The 16539-nt window shown below is 38.4% G+C and overlaps 1 protein-coding gene across 3 annotated transcripts in view; it reads left to right on the top strand.

The window, feature by feature from the left end:
* Nucleotides 1-16539, top strand: part of LOC126457328 (obscurin) — a 684258-nt gene that overhangs the window by 455569 nt on the left and 212150 nt on the right. For all 3 annotated transcript variants that reach the window (XM_050093526.1, XM_050093528.1, XM_050093527.1), the window contains one exon: nt 14255-14430. In XM_050093526.1, coding sequence (XP_049949483.1) covers nt 14255-14430 — 176 coding nt within the window. The remainder of the gene's footprint in view (nt 1-14254; nt 14431-16539) is intronic.

The raw sequence follows: 16539 nt of genomic DNA, 5'->3' as shown, positions 1-16539 counted from the left end.
GGCAACCTTTTGGAACCAGTGGCTCCGTGTTCAGGCAGAAGTGTTGGAGGGGAAGAAAGAGGGGTGAAGGTTTTATCCATACAATTAAATAATTTTTGACAAAAACATATTTGTTACATAAAGGACATTACGGCATTCGTTTGAAAGATTGTTTTTTGTATATCGGAAACATGAATTAATTCAAAAGTCTTTGCCAAAAAAAGGTTTGATAAACAGTTCATGCTGATAATGTTTGCAGAAGTACAAAGTTTTCACAGTCTTAGTATGTGAATAAATAACTAATTCTTCATTAGTTGCGTTGGTGGTGGCAATGTGGGTGTGGTACACTGCAACAGAAGTCCATGGTTCAACATGTGGTTGGTTTGTGCAGTGCGTTGGCTCAAGGTCAGGTGCACGCCTCCCTCGGCAATCAGCTGTTGCATCTGGCTCCACCCCACAGGCGGTCAGCTGGTCTGGTCCTGCATGCTCACTTTGTTACGATGATGATTACCGCGAGTACATGAAATAGCACCAAATACAGGGTTAATGTGTTACAGCAATGGCAGTTTAGCTGTAAAGAAGCTTTGTTAGTTTGCATTCATTCCACATTTATCCCTGTATGTGAATTTTCTTGTATGTAATATGAAGCTATATGTCAGTCCAGTTTTTTAACATATTTTGGTTGTAGGCACTCATTGTTTTCAAGAACCTACATAAAGCATCACTTTTTATTGTGGCACAGCATTTCTAACATCCCGCATCGTCTGTAGGCATTGTGATGAGTATTCATCACAGGCTTGTCGGGTTGCAGTGCTTTTAGTTTTCATGGTTGGTGCACCTGGCATTACAGCATTCAGGTGCATTATTTTTATCTGATACTGTCTGCCTCGTGAGTAAACATATCTCATTTCCACTCACGTGACACAGTGCCTGTCTCTTTCTCATAATGAACAATTCTAAGGATACATGCATGTGAGGTGAAGCATTACTCAACTGAATAATTGAACTCACTGATAATTAAATCAGTCACTTGATTTCTGTGATTACACAGATTTTGTCTGTTTTTGCACACACAGTGCAGCACTCAAATAGAGCATTCTTGCCTTTAAAGCACAATTTATATTCACAAATTCATGCTTAAAATGTCTTTCACATTATTCAGTCAGTACAGTGTACATGATGAAAAGGAAGCACTAAGTACATAATTTTCTGTAGTTCATGAGCTTATACACAAAATGTGACTTACATTTACATGTTACATTTTTCATTTATAATGGTTTGAGCTTTCGTTAGTTATGATCACATCAGAAGTAACATAGCATCCCTTCATGCAGAAAACTTGACCATTTGGTACTGATTCATTACGCAAAATACTGTCACATACAGGACTTGGTTGCATTGTGCCAAGCTTTATTGTAATGTGCAGAAAGCTCTCATATGTAAATGAACAGTTAAGAACATACGCATAAAGCATATAAATTTCCACAAGCAGAACATGTCTCATCCTGGATGAGACATAATTATAAGCAAAGTGAAAATCAGAACAGCCTGATTAGTAAGTCAAAAGCATAAAAGCAAAAAATTCCCATGTAGCATGTTATAGTTGCTTACGGAGGGCTCATTTTGCTTAAAATTGTTAATATGATTACCATACCATTGTGACTCCTATGTCAAAAACATTGAAATTTCTGGGGCTTTAGTTACCACCTCAAAGTCAAGCAAAACATTCATTACATACATACAATTACAAACATAGGAAAAAATTAAAACTGCTGACATACATACATAGATCGCAATTAATAAAGCACAGAAATCATACTTAAACTAGTATTTACACAAATAAAACTTTTGTTTCTTCTTTCATACACCATGACACATTAATGTACATTTGTTCTGCAGTAATGAAAGGTTTCAACCTTCATGCAGTATCTTTACAATCAAGTGTGGCCCTGTGTATAACAATTGCCACCTTTTATTGGCTCTTTTTAGACTAGAGGTTTTGGTTAGTCCTCAGCAAGACAAGATTGCTCTCTCAGTACTCATGAATAGCCTTTTGTTGTTTGTTACATTGGTGTCTTCTGATTTATGCCTGTTTGCCTAAAGGTATTAAAGCTTACTCAAATTTTTCCTCTATTGTCGTCTGTCTTGGTATCTGCAGTAATCGTTTAAGTCATTAATTTGACTCAGGTTTGGGGGACATGAGTTCAGTGGGTGTAAAGCCTGTTGACTCATGAGACAGGTTTGTTATAGATGTTCTCGAGCAGCGGAACATACCGTATCCATTTAGTATGCTGAGTTGATGCATATGTTTGAACAAACCAGTAAAGTTCTTGGAAGATTCGTTCACTGGGTTGGCTCAGGGGTTGAACATTGATATCAAAATGTGTTTTACTTCTTGTTTTCCATCTATTACACCAGAAATAGGTGGCATTATCTGACAGAAAGGTGGCAGGTTTCCCCACCTGCAGTGTGTAATCACTCACAAGTTTTCTTACTGTGGAAGCAGAAGTGGAGTTTCTGACAGGATAGATTTTTATAAATTTGGAATATCCATCATACACAGCTACTAAATACTTGGTAGCCCCCTCCCAACTGTTGGAAGGGGTACCCTAACATCTTTTGCTGCTAATTGTAGGGGTTTTGGAGGGATGATGGCATGAAATTCATTGAATATGCTACAGTTTGTGGGCTCTATCCTCTGGCTAATCACGCAGGTTCTTTTTAACTTCCTAACCCACTTCTCCAAGTGAGGAAAGTAATGATATGTTGCAGTTTTGTTCGCACATTTCTTTAAAAAAAAAAAAAAAAAATGCCCCCAGGTGTGGTGTGTGTAACAGATAAAGTTGTCTGTGCACTATGTAGGAATGCGTACACACCTATCTATGTATCCAGTTATTGTCTATGGAAGAGGATACCGTTTTGTATCGGATATTGTTTTCTCGGGTCACTGACCATACCACTCTTTAATAAGTCTATTAGTCTTTTGTGGTGGGGATCTGCTTCTTGCAGGTCCCAAATATTTTTGCACATACACAGATATGTTTGTCTGCACCCTGCATCTTGTAATAACAGAATTTAGTGCTCCACTGACTGTTCAACCAGTTCTATGGATTACAGAAAGCATGGCAAGTATGACAGTGCATTAGCCACTACATTATCTTCACCCTTCACATGCCTTACCTCAAAATCATAATCTTGCAGTGCTAAAATCCACCGGGTCAATCTAATATGCAATAATTGGCATGTCAAAATGAAGCTGAGATCTTGATTATCACAGAGGAGCACTACATGCCTGCCACAGACAAAATAGTGATACTTGTTTATAGCTCACACTACTGCTAATATTTCCAGTTCCGATGCTAAGTAAGCACACTCATGGCCATAAGTCGCATGGCTATTGAATCCGATGATCTTTACTTCTGTCTGTCCCAATGAACTGTCAATTTGGAACAAACATGCACCCAACCCACAGGTTGAAGCATTGGTGGCAAGGTAAAAGTCTGTGTTCGTATCAGGATGATGCAGTACCCGGAATTGACTAGTGCCTCCCTGAGGTTGTCAAATGCGTTTTTTAATTCCTGTGATAAAAACTATGACGTGTTTTTCCACAACAGGCTCAGTAATGCGTCGCTGTTTAACATTGGTGCTGGCATGAAGCATCTGAAAAATGATGCCAGGCCTAAGAAGACTTTTAATTGCTTCTCGTACTGGGACAAGGCACATGTCTTATTGCATCCCACTTCCCTGGGTCATGCCTGATCCCGATAGGTGTGACAATGTGTTTTAAAAACTTCATTTCCTCATGTCCAATTTTTGACTTTTTAAGATTTACTGTGACACCTTTGAATAGACTCTCTTTCTTGCTCCAAGGAACAGAGTAGGTAGCTTGGTAATATGTCTCATGCAGTTTAACTTGCTGTCATAAATGTATTCTGTTATTATGCCTGCTCTGAGAATACTGCTGCATAATTTTTTAGCAGGTGTGTGAGTTGTTACTACTGATTTTCATTGAGACAATTTGACTCTGTGATCTTAGTATCAACCTCTGTTTTTATGATGTTTATCTCACTCTCGCCATTCCTACATATATGTGGGTTGTCTTTCTACATATACTCACAGGTGATGTATGATAACTTTGGCTGGTCGTAAGTAACATTTAACCCCCTAAAATATTGTCCATGCAGGATGGTTGTCTTTATCATTGCCAGGTCTACAATTCTGCCTTTATTCCTTAATGAACAGACAGCCCGACAAAGATCTATTTCTGTATATATCTCTCTCAAAAATCCTCACCCCAGGATACAGGGAACCACCAAATTCCTTACAACTAGGAATGAGTATTTAATTGCTTCATTTTCCAGTTGTGTAATGGCCTGCACCTGGTTCTGGGTTCTCGCATTTGTCCACGTATGCCTCCAACAATTTTGAGTTCTGTTCAGGCAATGACAGTAACTTATTTACCTGGTTTATGCATATGAATTAGTCATAATCCATCACAGATACACTTGAACTAGTGTCAATAACAATATTCATGGGCATTCCATGAATAGTTCCCTTAATCGCAGCCTGCACCAGTTCAGTATTCTGCTGAACATACTTAAGTGTATCAGCACACAATTCCTCCTTCAGGTCCAACCACTTGTTATACCAGAGCATGGAAAAATTTATTTGACAACTGCCACTCCCTTTGTGCCCCCACAACCACATGGACAGAGATTACATGGGTCGTGTGGAGTTTAATTCTTGTGACATGCTGGGCTGGGGTTCATCAACATCCTTAACAATCCTAATGCTATGAGATTGCTGCCGCATGTGCAGTGGCATCTCAGTTTGTGACTGTATCCACTGTTGTTACTGGTTAGAAGGTGGCTTTGGTATCACATTGACATCATTTACATGATGGTTTCTGTCCCGCGATGGATTTGACCGCCAGTTGATTGGGCCTGTTCTTTGTCCAGAGTCATTCATCTCATGCATGTTTTTAGGTTGAAATTGAACTTTATAACCATCTCCATTCCACCTTTTTCTTTTAATATCACCTTTTAATTGCAAAACTGATTACCATTCGAATGGTTGTTATGATTGTCATTATAATTAGGCTGATTTACAGGTCCGTATGGTTGATTACTGTTATTCCATTTACAGTAACCATTACTCCCCTTTTGACCATTCTTATTTAGGCTATTGCCATTTTGGTTTTTGTTTTTATTGTGGTTGTGTTGACCACTGTTCATTGCTTCACTCTGCTTTGCATCCTCTTGGATAAGATTGAGCAAGTCAACTGTGGCCATAAAAAATTCCAGCTCCATGTCGAGTAACGTGGAATAGTTTCTCGCATATAGCAGTCAGCAATCTACCTTTCAAAGTTCTTAACATGTCACATAAAGACATGGGTTCATCGCAGTACCGCATTTTGTTCAAGTGCTTTTCAGAGTCCTTGCACGGGTTTAATTGCTTTAGGTTGTATGGCTCAGGTTTATAAACTTGTTTTCATAAGTGTTCTTGTGCACACTTCGACCAGAAGTGACACATGAATGCCTTCTCAAATTCGAAAAATATTTGGCAGGTATCAGCAATCTCCATCACCCACAGAGCTGCATTTCCTGGCATAAATGAGATCAGGAATTGGATCTTTTGCCTTTCAGTCCATGTGTAGGCAGTACATTCCAGAAATTCTTAATAAATATCATGGGATGCACAGTTTTCTTCTTTTCTGAGAAGGTTTGTAACTGGCATTGTTTTATTAAAGATTCCTTATGGTTTATATCTCCTTAATCCTTTCCCTTTCTTCTCTTTCCATTTCTTTTGCCTCCTCTTTCTCCTTGTGTTCTAGCTCCTTGTCAGCTAGCATTTCCTTTACAGAATGGGTTACCATAGAGAGAGAGAGAGAGAGAGAGCGAGAGAGAGTGTCATTTCCTATGACCGTATCACATTTCCTGCCTTACTGTGTGTTCGGTATTGACCTTGGAGTCAGCTGATCTGGCACCTGTCAGTGGCTCTAAAGTCTCCACTTTAGAACCAAATGTTAATTTCCCAAATTCAGGCTCTTCGGTTTCCAAAGCTTGGAATTCCAGGCTAATATCATCTGTATCAGTACACAGTAACTCTCTGATATTCTCAGTCTCCTTTAAATCTGTAATACTGTCACCTTCCTCCATCTTTGATGACTAAGTACAAACTATGCACTAGATACACTCAAATATAACAAACAAAACACAAAAAATTGTATGACACTGAAAATGTTACAATAAACTGAATAAAAATTGTTTCCTCCCTTACTAAACCTGTTTACTGTAATCTATTGGAACAAATCCATGAATTAAATTATCTCCCACAGCACTGCAGTATGTCCAGCAACAAGAAATATTTTTAGAAAAAATGTACAAACACAAATCACTTATTGCATGCCCCCAAGACACTAGATGCATGTATCCTTGAAGCTTGGTGGGCATACAACCATCTCCCTATCTTGAATTTTCTCAGAAATGGATTAGTAATGCCTCCTCCTCTCTTGTAGAATCCTTCCCAATCAGTATTTATCTCGTTATTGTAGTTGATGTGGTACATGAAAGAAAACATCAAATGATGCCACACACACTAAAGTGACAACACAACTTATACTGGCAAATTACAGTAATTTCTGTTATGGAAATATTATTTGAAGGTTTTTATGCCCACAATATGAAACACACAAAGAGCAGTGTGAACCACCGTACTAGCTCATTTGTTAACAAAATCTCTTGGGTAGCTTTTGCATTGCAATTAAGTTGAAATTAATACTGGTTTAATATCATGGGTACACAGAGAGAAATATCATTGTGCAGCATATTTATCACAGATAATTTGTGATTAAGTTAATTTCTGTGAATTTACTTAGCTGCAACAGAAGATAGCAGTTATGTGGCAACCACAAAAATTAAATGAAACTACTATTAATCTGTGCAAATAAATCAAAATGACATTGAAGTTAGATAATATAATTGAAGTGCAAACTTTGTAAATTATTTCTCGGGCTCTGTGCCATTTAATATCGGCAATATTAAATTAAAGTGTTGCGGTTGTGCAAATGCCCGACAATAATAAAGCATAAGCTCACACTGTATTGCGTGTTCTGATACTCTGAAAAAAAGTCATTAGTTTCCTAAAATGTAGGGATACTAAAGGTGGACCAATAAAGGTTTTCAGAGGAAATGAACACACCTATTTAACCAAAATGCAACATAAGTACATTTACAACACTCTCACATCTATCCTCATCCAAGATCAAGACCATAGTAAGTAATTACATAAAATCATTCAACTATTTCACAGTTATTAATATTTTTAACATATAACAAAGAGTAATATACACAATAAGTAAATATTGTTTTTAAATACAGTTATATTGAATGATAAATGTTTTTTCTGTACATTTTTATGTACATTCTTCAAGAATCATAAAAGTCTTAATTCATTGCACTGTTCATAATTCCGTATGAATAAACATTGTTCTCCCCAGAGCAGCCAGTACAGCCCACAGAAACATATTTTAATTGAGGATGAGAACATGATCTAGCCACGCCAACTGCTACTCTGTGGTATTCTGCAACAACTTCCTGTACCATATGACTTACCGTTTATATGCACCAGAAGATGCAACTTAAAAGTTGTGAAACTGGTTGTATGAGTCTCCAATCGACTTAAATAAATGCAGCTACAACAGATTATTGGGCTTTTCATCCAGTTTTTTTCATATTTAATAGTTTTAACACCTGTATGTAAATACCTGTTAATATGTATGTAATGATCAATGTATAACTGAATATTGTAGCTCCAATTCTATCAATATTATTTCCTGCCTCACCTATTACCACAACATGAGCTTCCTTTCCAAAATCCTTGCACAAAGAGCCTATTCCATTTTCCATTTGACCAAGACATGCACTTGATTTGAAGTTTGTGACCTGATATTTATTTCTAAATGATTAATGGAAAATCTCATATAAAGATTTGAATCAAATACTAACAAAGAGATAGAGGGGCTGGCCAGTACTTACCTCAGCTCAGTACAGCCGATAGATACACAAAAAACAGAACCAAAAATTTATGTTCCTAGCTTTCGGAACAAATGTTCCTTTATCAGGGAGGAGGGAGGGGAAAGAAAGGGAAGAAGGGAAAGTAGATTCAGTTACTCACAACCCAGGTTATGAAGCAACAGGGAAAGGAAAACAGGGAGGGTAGCAAGGATGGAGGCATGGTTGTCAGAGGGAAGCCAAAGATATTCTACTGTAAGTACTGTGCCAGCTTCAAACCAAAGAGGATGCATACAGAAGTAAAGAGCTATATAGTATAAAGATAAACACAACTATGTAGGATGAAAAGATGCGTGAATGGCTAAAGAGGAAAGGGAAAGAGGAGAAGACTGAAGAGTAAATGGGAGTGAGGTGGTTTAACGTAGGTTCAGTCCAGGGGGATGGCGGGATGAAAGGATGTGTTGGAGTGCAAGTTCCCATCTCCGCAGTTCAGAGGGACTGGTGTTGGGTGGGAGAAGCCAAATGGCACATACAGTGTAGCAGGTTCCTAGGTCCCTAGAATTATGCTGGAGGGCATGCTCCGCTACTGGGTATTGGACATCTCTGGAGCGTTTGATGTGGAATGGATGGCAGCTATCAAAGTGAAGGTACTGTTGTTTGTTTGTGGGTTTGATATGGACAGAGGTGTGGATGTGAGCTTCAACAAGATGAAGGTCAACATCCAGGAAGGTGGCTTGGGTTTTGGAGAAGGACCAGGTGAAATTCAGATTCGAAAAGGAGTTGAGGTTATGGAGGAAATTAAGGAGTGTTTCTTCACCATATTTATTTCCTCATTCTGCTTGCATTTGCTGTCAGGCACATCTTCTGTGGCTACTATTTGACAGTAGAACTTTGCTCTTATTTCCTCTGAAAGCAGTGGTTCCTTATTGAATGCATGTTGAGCCTTGGGTGCAACTACATCTACCCGAGACATTTTTGTATCTAATTGAGGGAATGTGGCAAAGCCATATTTTGTGCCAATGACAAAATTGTCAAATTTCTGTGGCATCTATTTCCTGCTGACATTTCTCACTTCTCTCTACCCTTCTTTTCACAAATACTTTTATTGCTAAATCCTAGAACCATCAGTTCCGCCTTGCTGTTCACCTGTTAACAAACTCTGCAGTGCCTTGGAAGAGTCTCATTTTATTCATTCTTCCCCTTGTCACTTCATCCATCACAATGAAGCCATCTATCGCAAATGAATATCACTCCAGAACTACCTTCTCCATGACAGCTAAAATGCTTCACAATATTATTTCTTTATAAGCAATGTTGAAATCTGAGCCAGTTAATAGAAACTAATCTTTATGTACAACAGATCACAAAACACATTTAATTTATATGATATGTTGCCTGTACAGTCAATAGTGTCAGGACAGATTAAATTCTGTTACATGAAAATTTTTAGCTGTTTGTACAGAAAAAATTGTCATAAATGTATACACACAATACAAATGTCACACAGTATTTTAAAATATACGGATCAGATGCTAAAAACTTCAGTCACATAACTAGACAGAATGCCAATGTATTTATAACTATGTATCATTATAATGATCAAAAAATTACTTAAGTTTTACACACAAAATAACAGCATAGGCACTTATTGGATGAAGGGAAACATACTGTTTTTGTCAGCAAATTCCAGTAATGTATAACTTCTATTTGCTGGTAGGTAACATACTGTCAGCGCAACTAGGTGTTAGCTGTCTGAACAACTATAATTGCAGCCAGTTATTTATTAGCTAATAAACATAGAAAAGATACTAGATAATACTTGAGACCAGTTATCACTAGAGAAGAGCTCAACAACACTGTTTATAATTACTAAGAAATTATTGTCCTCTGTAACATTCATGGAACATCACACAGCACACAGAGAACAAACCGAAACCCAGTGCCTCTGGCGGCTGGAGTGCGAACTCTTTGACAGCTCATTTAAACACAGCAGCTGATACTAACTGATGATCTTGGTCACTACATCAACTCCCTTTGGGGAAGCAGAATGTCATCCAGAAATCTTGCTGGAAAATGGACATGATGTCCGGAGCATGTTCTGCATTTGTGCAGTTGTGTTTGAGCATGTGGTTGAGGCTGATTCTGTGGTAAATGTGTTTCTGGTATTTCTGTGGACTTGTAAGATGATTCTACTTCATATAATGTCTTGTGGTAGTTTTGTAATTCACTAGAATTTTCTTACTAAGTGCTGCTGTTTTGATGACACAATGCTGTCCGGTATTGGTCTTATAACATCTGTGTGTAGTGTGACGTGTATGTGTTTGTAAATCATGACGCATGCCATGCCATGATGCTTCATGAGGGTGAATGCAAGCAATATGTTCCTTCATGTAACAAACAAAGTCTGTTTGGTTATTGTCAGGAGTCGTAGTGCTTCACCATTCATGAGCTCCACCGATGAAGAATCAGTCTGGTTTAAATGTTTTCACCGAACCAAGCAGGACCATGGGTAAGATTATTGACCAGCCAGTGTGATGACACATATGACACAAATAGCTCTGATTCAGACTGTTAGCGATGGTCTGTGGTGATATGCAGCAGACAACCTAAGTGTGAAATCCCATTCGACACAAAGTCTAAGGCTAGGGTTTCTGCAAAAATATTGTCAGCTTGTATTGCTTCCAGCCAACTAGTGAACAGTTGATTGTAGTTAACGAATAGTGCCAACCATTTTTACAGAGGTAGCAGAGCTACTATATTGATGTGCACATGCACAAATCATGTGTTCATAATGGAAAAATCTCCCACTAGTGCATGCACATGACAAGATATCTTGCTGTGCTGATACTGAAAGCACGTGCAGCTCCATGCAAAACATTTTGATATCAGGTGAGTTGATGATCTAAACCAAGGTGACACAAATTCTGCAGGCTATCAAAAGCATGGCTGCAGAATGCGGGTGGCAGAAAAAGACAAGGCCTTCGACTACAAATATCACAATACAGCTTCATATCTGCACCAGGAATGTCAACCAGGTTGGGTGGTGCATCTTTCAGTAGATACTGGAGAATCTGGTTAAATTTTGGTGCCTTTGCAAGTTGTGCAAAGTCAGTAACATTGTTTACATTGCTAACTCGAGATGGATATTCTGCTAACACGTTGTCAATGCCTGAAATGTGACTGATGTCAGTGCTGAGTTGGGCAATGAACTCTAAAATGATTTTACTGATGTGATGAGCATTTGTAATGATTCACTAATGTGATGAGCATTTGTTGTTGTTGTATCCAAAAGAATAGACAAATGGACTGTGAATGGTAAAAATTGTGAACTCTCTGGCTTCCAGCTAGGTGCAAAAGTACTTGATTGATTCATAAACAGTAAGAAGTCCTCAATCGTAAGCTCTCCATTTTTGCTGCATAGGTGTGAGTTAGTATGAAAAACAGACAAGTGGTTGTCAAGCAAACATCAACTAACTATCGCAATGCTGCACCAGTAGCAGTCTGGCTAGCATCTACCACAAATGGAATAGATGCGTCCAGTGCAGTGTGTGCCAGAAGTGTGGTATTTTCTGTGCTTTGCTTTCCAGCATCTTTCCACTGGATCAATGAATTTTCCTTAATTTTAAGTCTAGGAAGTGCTTCAGTCAGTGGTTCTCGCATCTTGGCCAAGAGGGGCAGATGACACCAATAAAAATTAGCATTCCTAGGAAACAATGTAGTTCCCTGATAGTTTCAGGCCATGAAATCTTGTTAGAGATTCTGCTTTCTCAGGAAGTGGTAGTGACCCTGCTGACAAAATCATATAGCCCAAAAAGATAATCTGTGGTTGGCCAAATACGCACTTAGCATTATTCAAATCACACCTTGTTGCTCAAAGCGTTTAAAGACTTCTGGTGCTGGTGCTGTTCTGCAGTGGCATGTACTAAGTATACCTTCAGCAAGACTGGGTAGCATTGTATAGATTGAGTATCTATATGGCACTGTACTTGCATTAAGTGCATGGTAATCACCAGATAGGTGCCACATGTAATACTTCTTGGGTATTAGATGGAGAGTTGATGACCACAGACTGCTAGAAGGTAAAATATATTTTCTTTGACCATAGAGTATACTGCAATAGCCAGACTGTCAGGCGCTAATCACTTATGTCTGCATGAAACTGGTGGGCCATCAGTCATTTTAATGGAATGGACAGTATGAGCTTGACACCATGTATCGCTGCACTGCATCAAAAGCCAGCAGTTGTAAGGCCTATTACACTGTCGATGTGTCTTACATTCACCAAATCCGGTAGCAAATGATAATACACCAGGATATCTGCTCCAATAATGGGTTCTGTGACATCAGTGACAATGACATTCCAGAGGAGGGCACAGCACAGTCCTTTGTCCAACACAAATTGGTGAATGCTGTAAGTCTCTATGGTGAATTGTTTGCTACAGTGAAGCAGAATGAAGGTTGTGGCCAGCAGTTGTACTTTAAGGTATGTTGATAAGTAAACAAGTCTGAACCAGATTAGACAACAAATTTTTGTCCCGTCTTCCTATTGCTGATAATGAATGACTGAGATTGTGATTGGCAATTGCTGCTGGGATTTGGGTAAGCACAAGGTGAGATGCACTTCAGCACCTGATATTCAAACTTCCTGTGGTGCTAGCAAATGGAAGGGGGCCGCTCTGCATCACTCAGGGCAGGAAGTTTGATGAGGAATGACTACACGGTCTCTTGCAGTAGTGTCCCCTGCTGTTGCTGCAGTTGTGATGAGACAATAGTTGTCGAGTCTGTTTGGTCAGACTGTCAAACCTATCTGCAAGGTAATTATAATCTGAGTTAGTTATCACTGATAACAAAGTACTATTGCTTGGTGCTGCCACTGTATTGATCAAAGTCAGCATCATTGTGTCTTGTATCCTATAGGCCAGATCAGTGGTAGCATCTAATGGCATTTCCATCTGACACACTATTGCAGCCTTCACTTGGGCTGGAAGATGGCTGCTCCACAATGTACACAGTAAGGTATCAGATGCAGTGCCTGTGTCTACTTTACTGCATAAGTGCCTGAGATATTATGACAGTTTTCTGTCACCAACATTTTCTTGCATTAGGACTTGGCATAAATGCCCTCTTTGTTAGGTGAAAACCCTGCAAATTAATTTCGCCTTGAGTTTGTCACAGGTATCTCACCCAGGAGATGCAGTTATATCTTTGGCTTCAGCTACGTAATGATGACCTGGCTGACCACAAGGCAGATTTGACTGAGTAGTGTCATGAAAGCTTACCTCTACCTGTGTGAGTCATAAGACAGGTTTATGAAGCCAGAATAAGGCAGTTGCACAGTGAGTCATAATACTGATAATACTGTAACATCTGGTCTGTCTGTCATTTTGTGAGTATTCTTTATTCAGTCCTGAAAGTTAGGCCTGCTTCTTTTGATTATGTAGACTGATCACATAGGCTGAGATCATGTTTGGGCCACCAATGTCAGCACAACTAGGTGTTAGCAACCCAAACAACTGTAACTGTGCATTTGATATTCTGAGGCAATTGTATGAAATATTAACTCCAGTGTACCAGGAACAAATAACATTTATCAGCTAATAAACACAGAAAAGATACTTGCGAATACTTGAGACTGGTTAGTGCTAGAGAAGAGCTTGAAAAATGTGTCTATAATCACCAAAAAATTACTGTCCTCTGTAATATTCTTGAAACTTCACACTGCTCACAGTGAACAAACCAAAATCCAGCACCTCTGGCAGCTGGAGCATGATCTCTTTGATAGTTACACATAAACACAGCCGCCGACAGTGACTGATGATCTTTGTCGCTACAATACCATGATAAAAAGATATTTAGTAATTTGAGTATTCTTATTTGTTTAGTATTGATTTAGTATGTAATCAAATACATACTTAGGCCAATTTTAACAAGAAATGTTTATTTTTGAGTATCTTACTCTGTGGTTTAACAACAGTGGAATTCTTGGATGGAATAACATGTGAAATAATGGAACGGTAACCGCTCACCAATAGCTGACTGTGGCATTAGAAACATGCAACAGAACAATATTTATACTGGCTTTTGAGCTCTTGTTCTTTCTTTAGTTGACATGTACACACACAACTGCACAGATTCCCAAATGCACATGCCTGTGCATCTCACTAATTTTAAAACATTTCATTGTTATGTAATGAACTGTTCAGTTTCAAACATTGTTTTCTGTTATGTTGTTCTGTATATAAAGCAAATGCTTAATTTTTCAGTACAAAGTGAAAGCTGCAAACCTTGTTGGAGAAGCAGAAAGCAGCTCCAAACTTTCAATGACACAGCTACCACCATCATTTGCTCGTCCTCTTGATAGAGCTGCTGAAGTGGATGAGGGAGACATTCTAGACTTGAAGTGCAAACTTGATGGTAGTCCAATTCCAACTGTCCAGTGGTGAGTATCATTAGAAATTATACACAGAATGGTTGCTGCATAAAGTAACTACGTGAATTTTGAATTTAAGTAACTCTTTACACACTTTGATTTAGTAATTACTACATATTGGTTCAAATAGCTCTAAGCACTATGGGACTTAACATCTGAGGTCATCAGTCCCCTAGACTTAGAATTACTTGAACCTAACTAACCTAAGGACATCACACACATCCATGCCCAAGGCAGGATTCCAACCCGCGACCGTAGCAGCAGCGCGGTTCTGGACTGAAGTGCCTAGAACCGCTCGGCCACAGCGGCCGGCAACTACATATGTACAATACAATAATACTTACTTTCTCTAAATTGAATTTAGCAATTAATCAGTAAGAACATGGAATAGAGGGACTGTTATAGGACATATGCAATATAAATTTATCTGTCCTATGTATTATCTTAAACTTAGCTTGTGTCTGTGTTCTTATTTTCTTCCATATGATATAGTTCATTTAATTATGATAATTTAGCATATGAAATTAGAAAAGCTAGGTTACAGCTTCACTGCAACATGAAAAAATAGTTGCTGCTCTCGCCCACTGTTGAAATATGTCACAACAACATTTTTAATAATGGGAGTAACTATTTATGCTATGTAGTTGATTTGCAATACTATTTGAAAATAAAGGTGTTTCACTGATTTGTCTAGCTCCATTAAACAAATGTGGTTAGTTGTAACACATGGATCAGTACGGAGCACAGTACATGGAACTGTCTTGTAGGATTAAGTCTAAGAAGCAAATCAGTTTACTATTCAGCCAAAGATGCTTTACTAAAAGACCATGTATTTAATATATTCTATCACTTAATAGTAATACTTCAGAAAATAAATATTTAAGTACTAATGCGCCTCTCTGCTTAATAATCAGTTGTAGTTACAATACTTTAAATACTCTGCTGTTATTGTCTCTCAATACTTCTCTAGTACAACTTCTTGGCAAAACATCATACTAACACTTATTTGTTTCATTTGCAACTATTACTCATTCAGTAATTACATACTGAATTACTTAAACACAATAACTAGTACCATAGAATAAGGATATATGTGGAGTGAGTATTCAGCTCTGCAGGAAAAGAACTGTTTTCACTAACATGCATTGACCTCAACACTCATATGATCATGGTGTGGCATAAGCATTGCCTGTAAGTGCTCTTCAGGTGTTTGAGGAGTATCTTCAACACTTGGTGGAACCAAAGTGAAACCATGTCCAGACATCGTGGGCTGGCTATCCCTCATTACAGACGTCAGACGTCATAAGCTGGGCAGACCGGTAAAACAAGACAGGTGGGAAACTGTGGTGGAACTAACATCAGTCTTTAAAGTTTGGCAGAGTACTTGTCTGAACACACAGTGCACCAAACACTCCTAATGGTGGCCTCCATAGCTGATGACCCATGCATGTACCAATGTTAACACCACAACAACAGCAACTATGACTGAAATGGGCCTGTGACCATTAGATTAGGTTAGATTAATTATTCATTCCATAGACCTATAAAAGAGGGAATCCTCTGGGTGTGGAACATGTCAGATAAACACATTACAAAAATGTAATTAGAAAAACTTGATTTTCATTAATTTTAATGATACTCAGTCAATAAACAGTAAAATTATGTACATGAATTAAATTTAAAGTTCTAATATTTATAGGTTTAGTACTTACATCTGCTTTCACTAAGTCCATCATTCAGATATTTGCTAGTTTCTTGACTATTACAACCAAGTATTGTCAAAAATTAAATTATTCATTCCAGTGATCCTCAGTTAAGAACAGTCGGATTATGTACAAGATTTAAAATTAAACTTCCACTATTTACAGACTTAAGACTTACATCTGCTCTCCATACACCCAACATTCACACAGTATGTAGTTACTTGGCTGTTACAACCAAGCATTGTCAGAAATTAAAGTATAATAAATTTTCATTAAAATGGTCTACTGCACTTGTGGAGAAACACATGGATGGCACTGAACTACAGAGACAGGCCAGCAGCAGCTCCATTATGCTGTGGGGACCATTTACGTGGGCTTCCATGGGCTTCCAAGGCACCATGACAGCTAAGGAGTA

This window comes from Schistocerca serialis, chromosome 2 (genome assembly GCF_023864345.2).
Source record: "Schistocerca serialis cubense isolate TAMUIC-IGC-003099 chromosome 2, iqSchSeri2.2, whole genome shotgun sequence".
Lineage (NCBI taxonomy): Eukaryota > Metazoa > Arthropoda > Insecta > Orthoptera > Acrididae > Schistocerca > Schistocerca serialis.
This window is presented reverse-complemented; position numbering and strand designations above follow the sequence as displayed.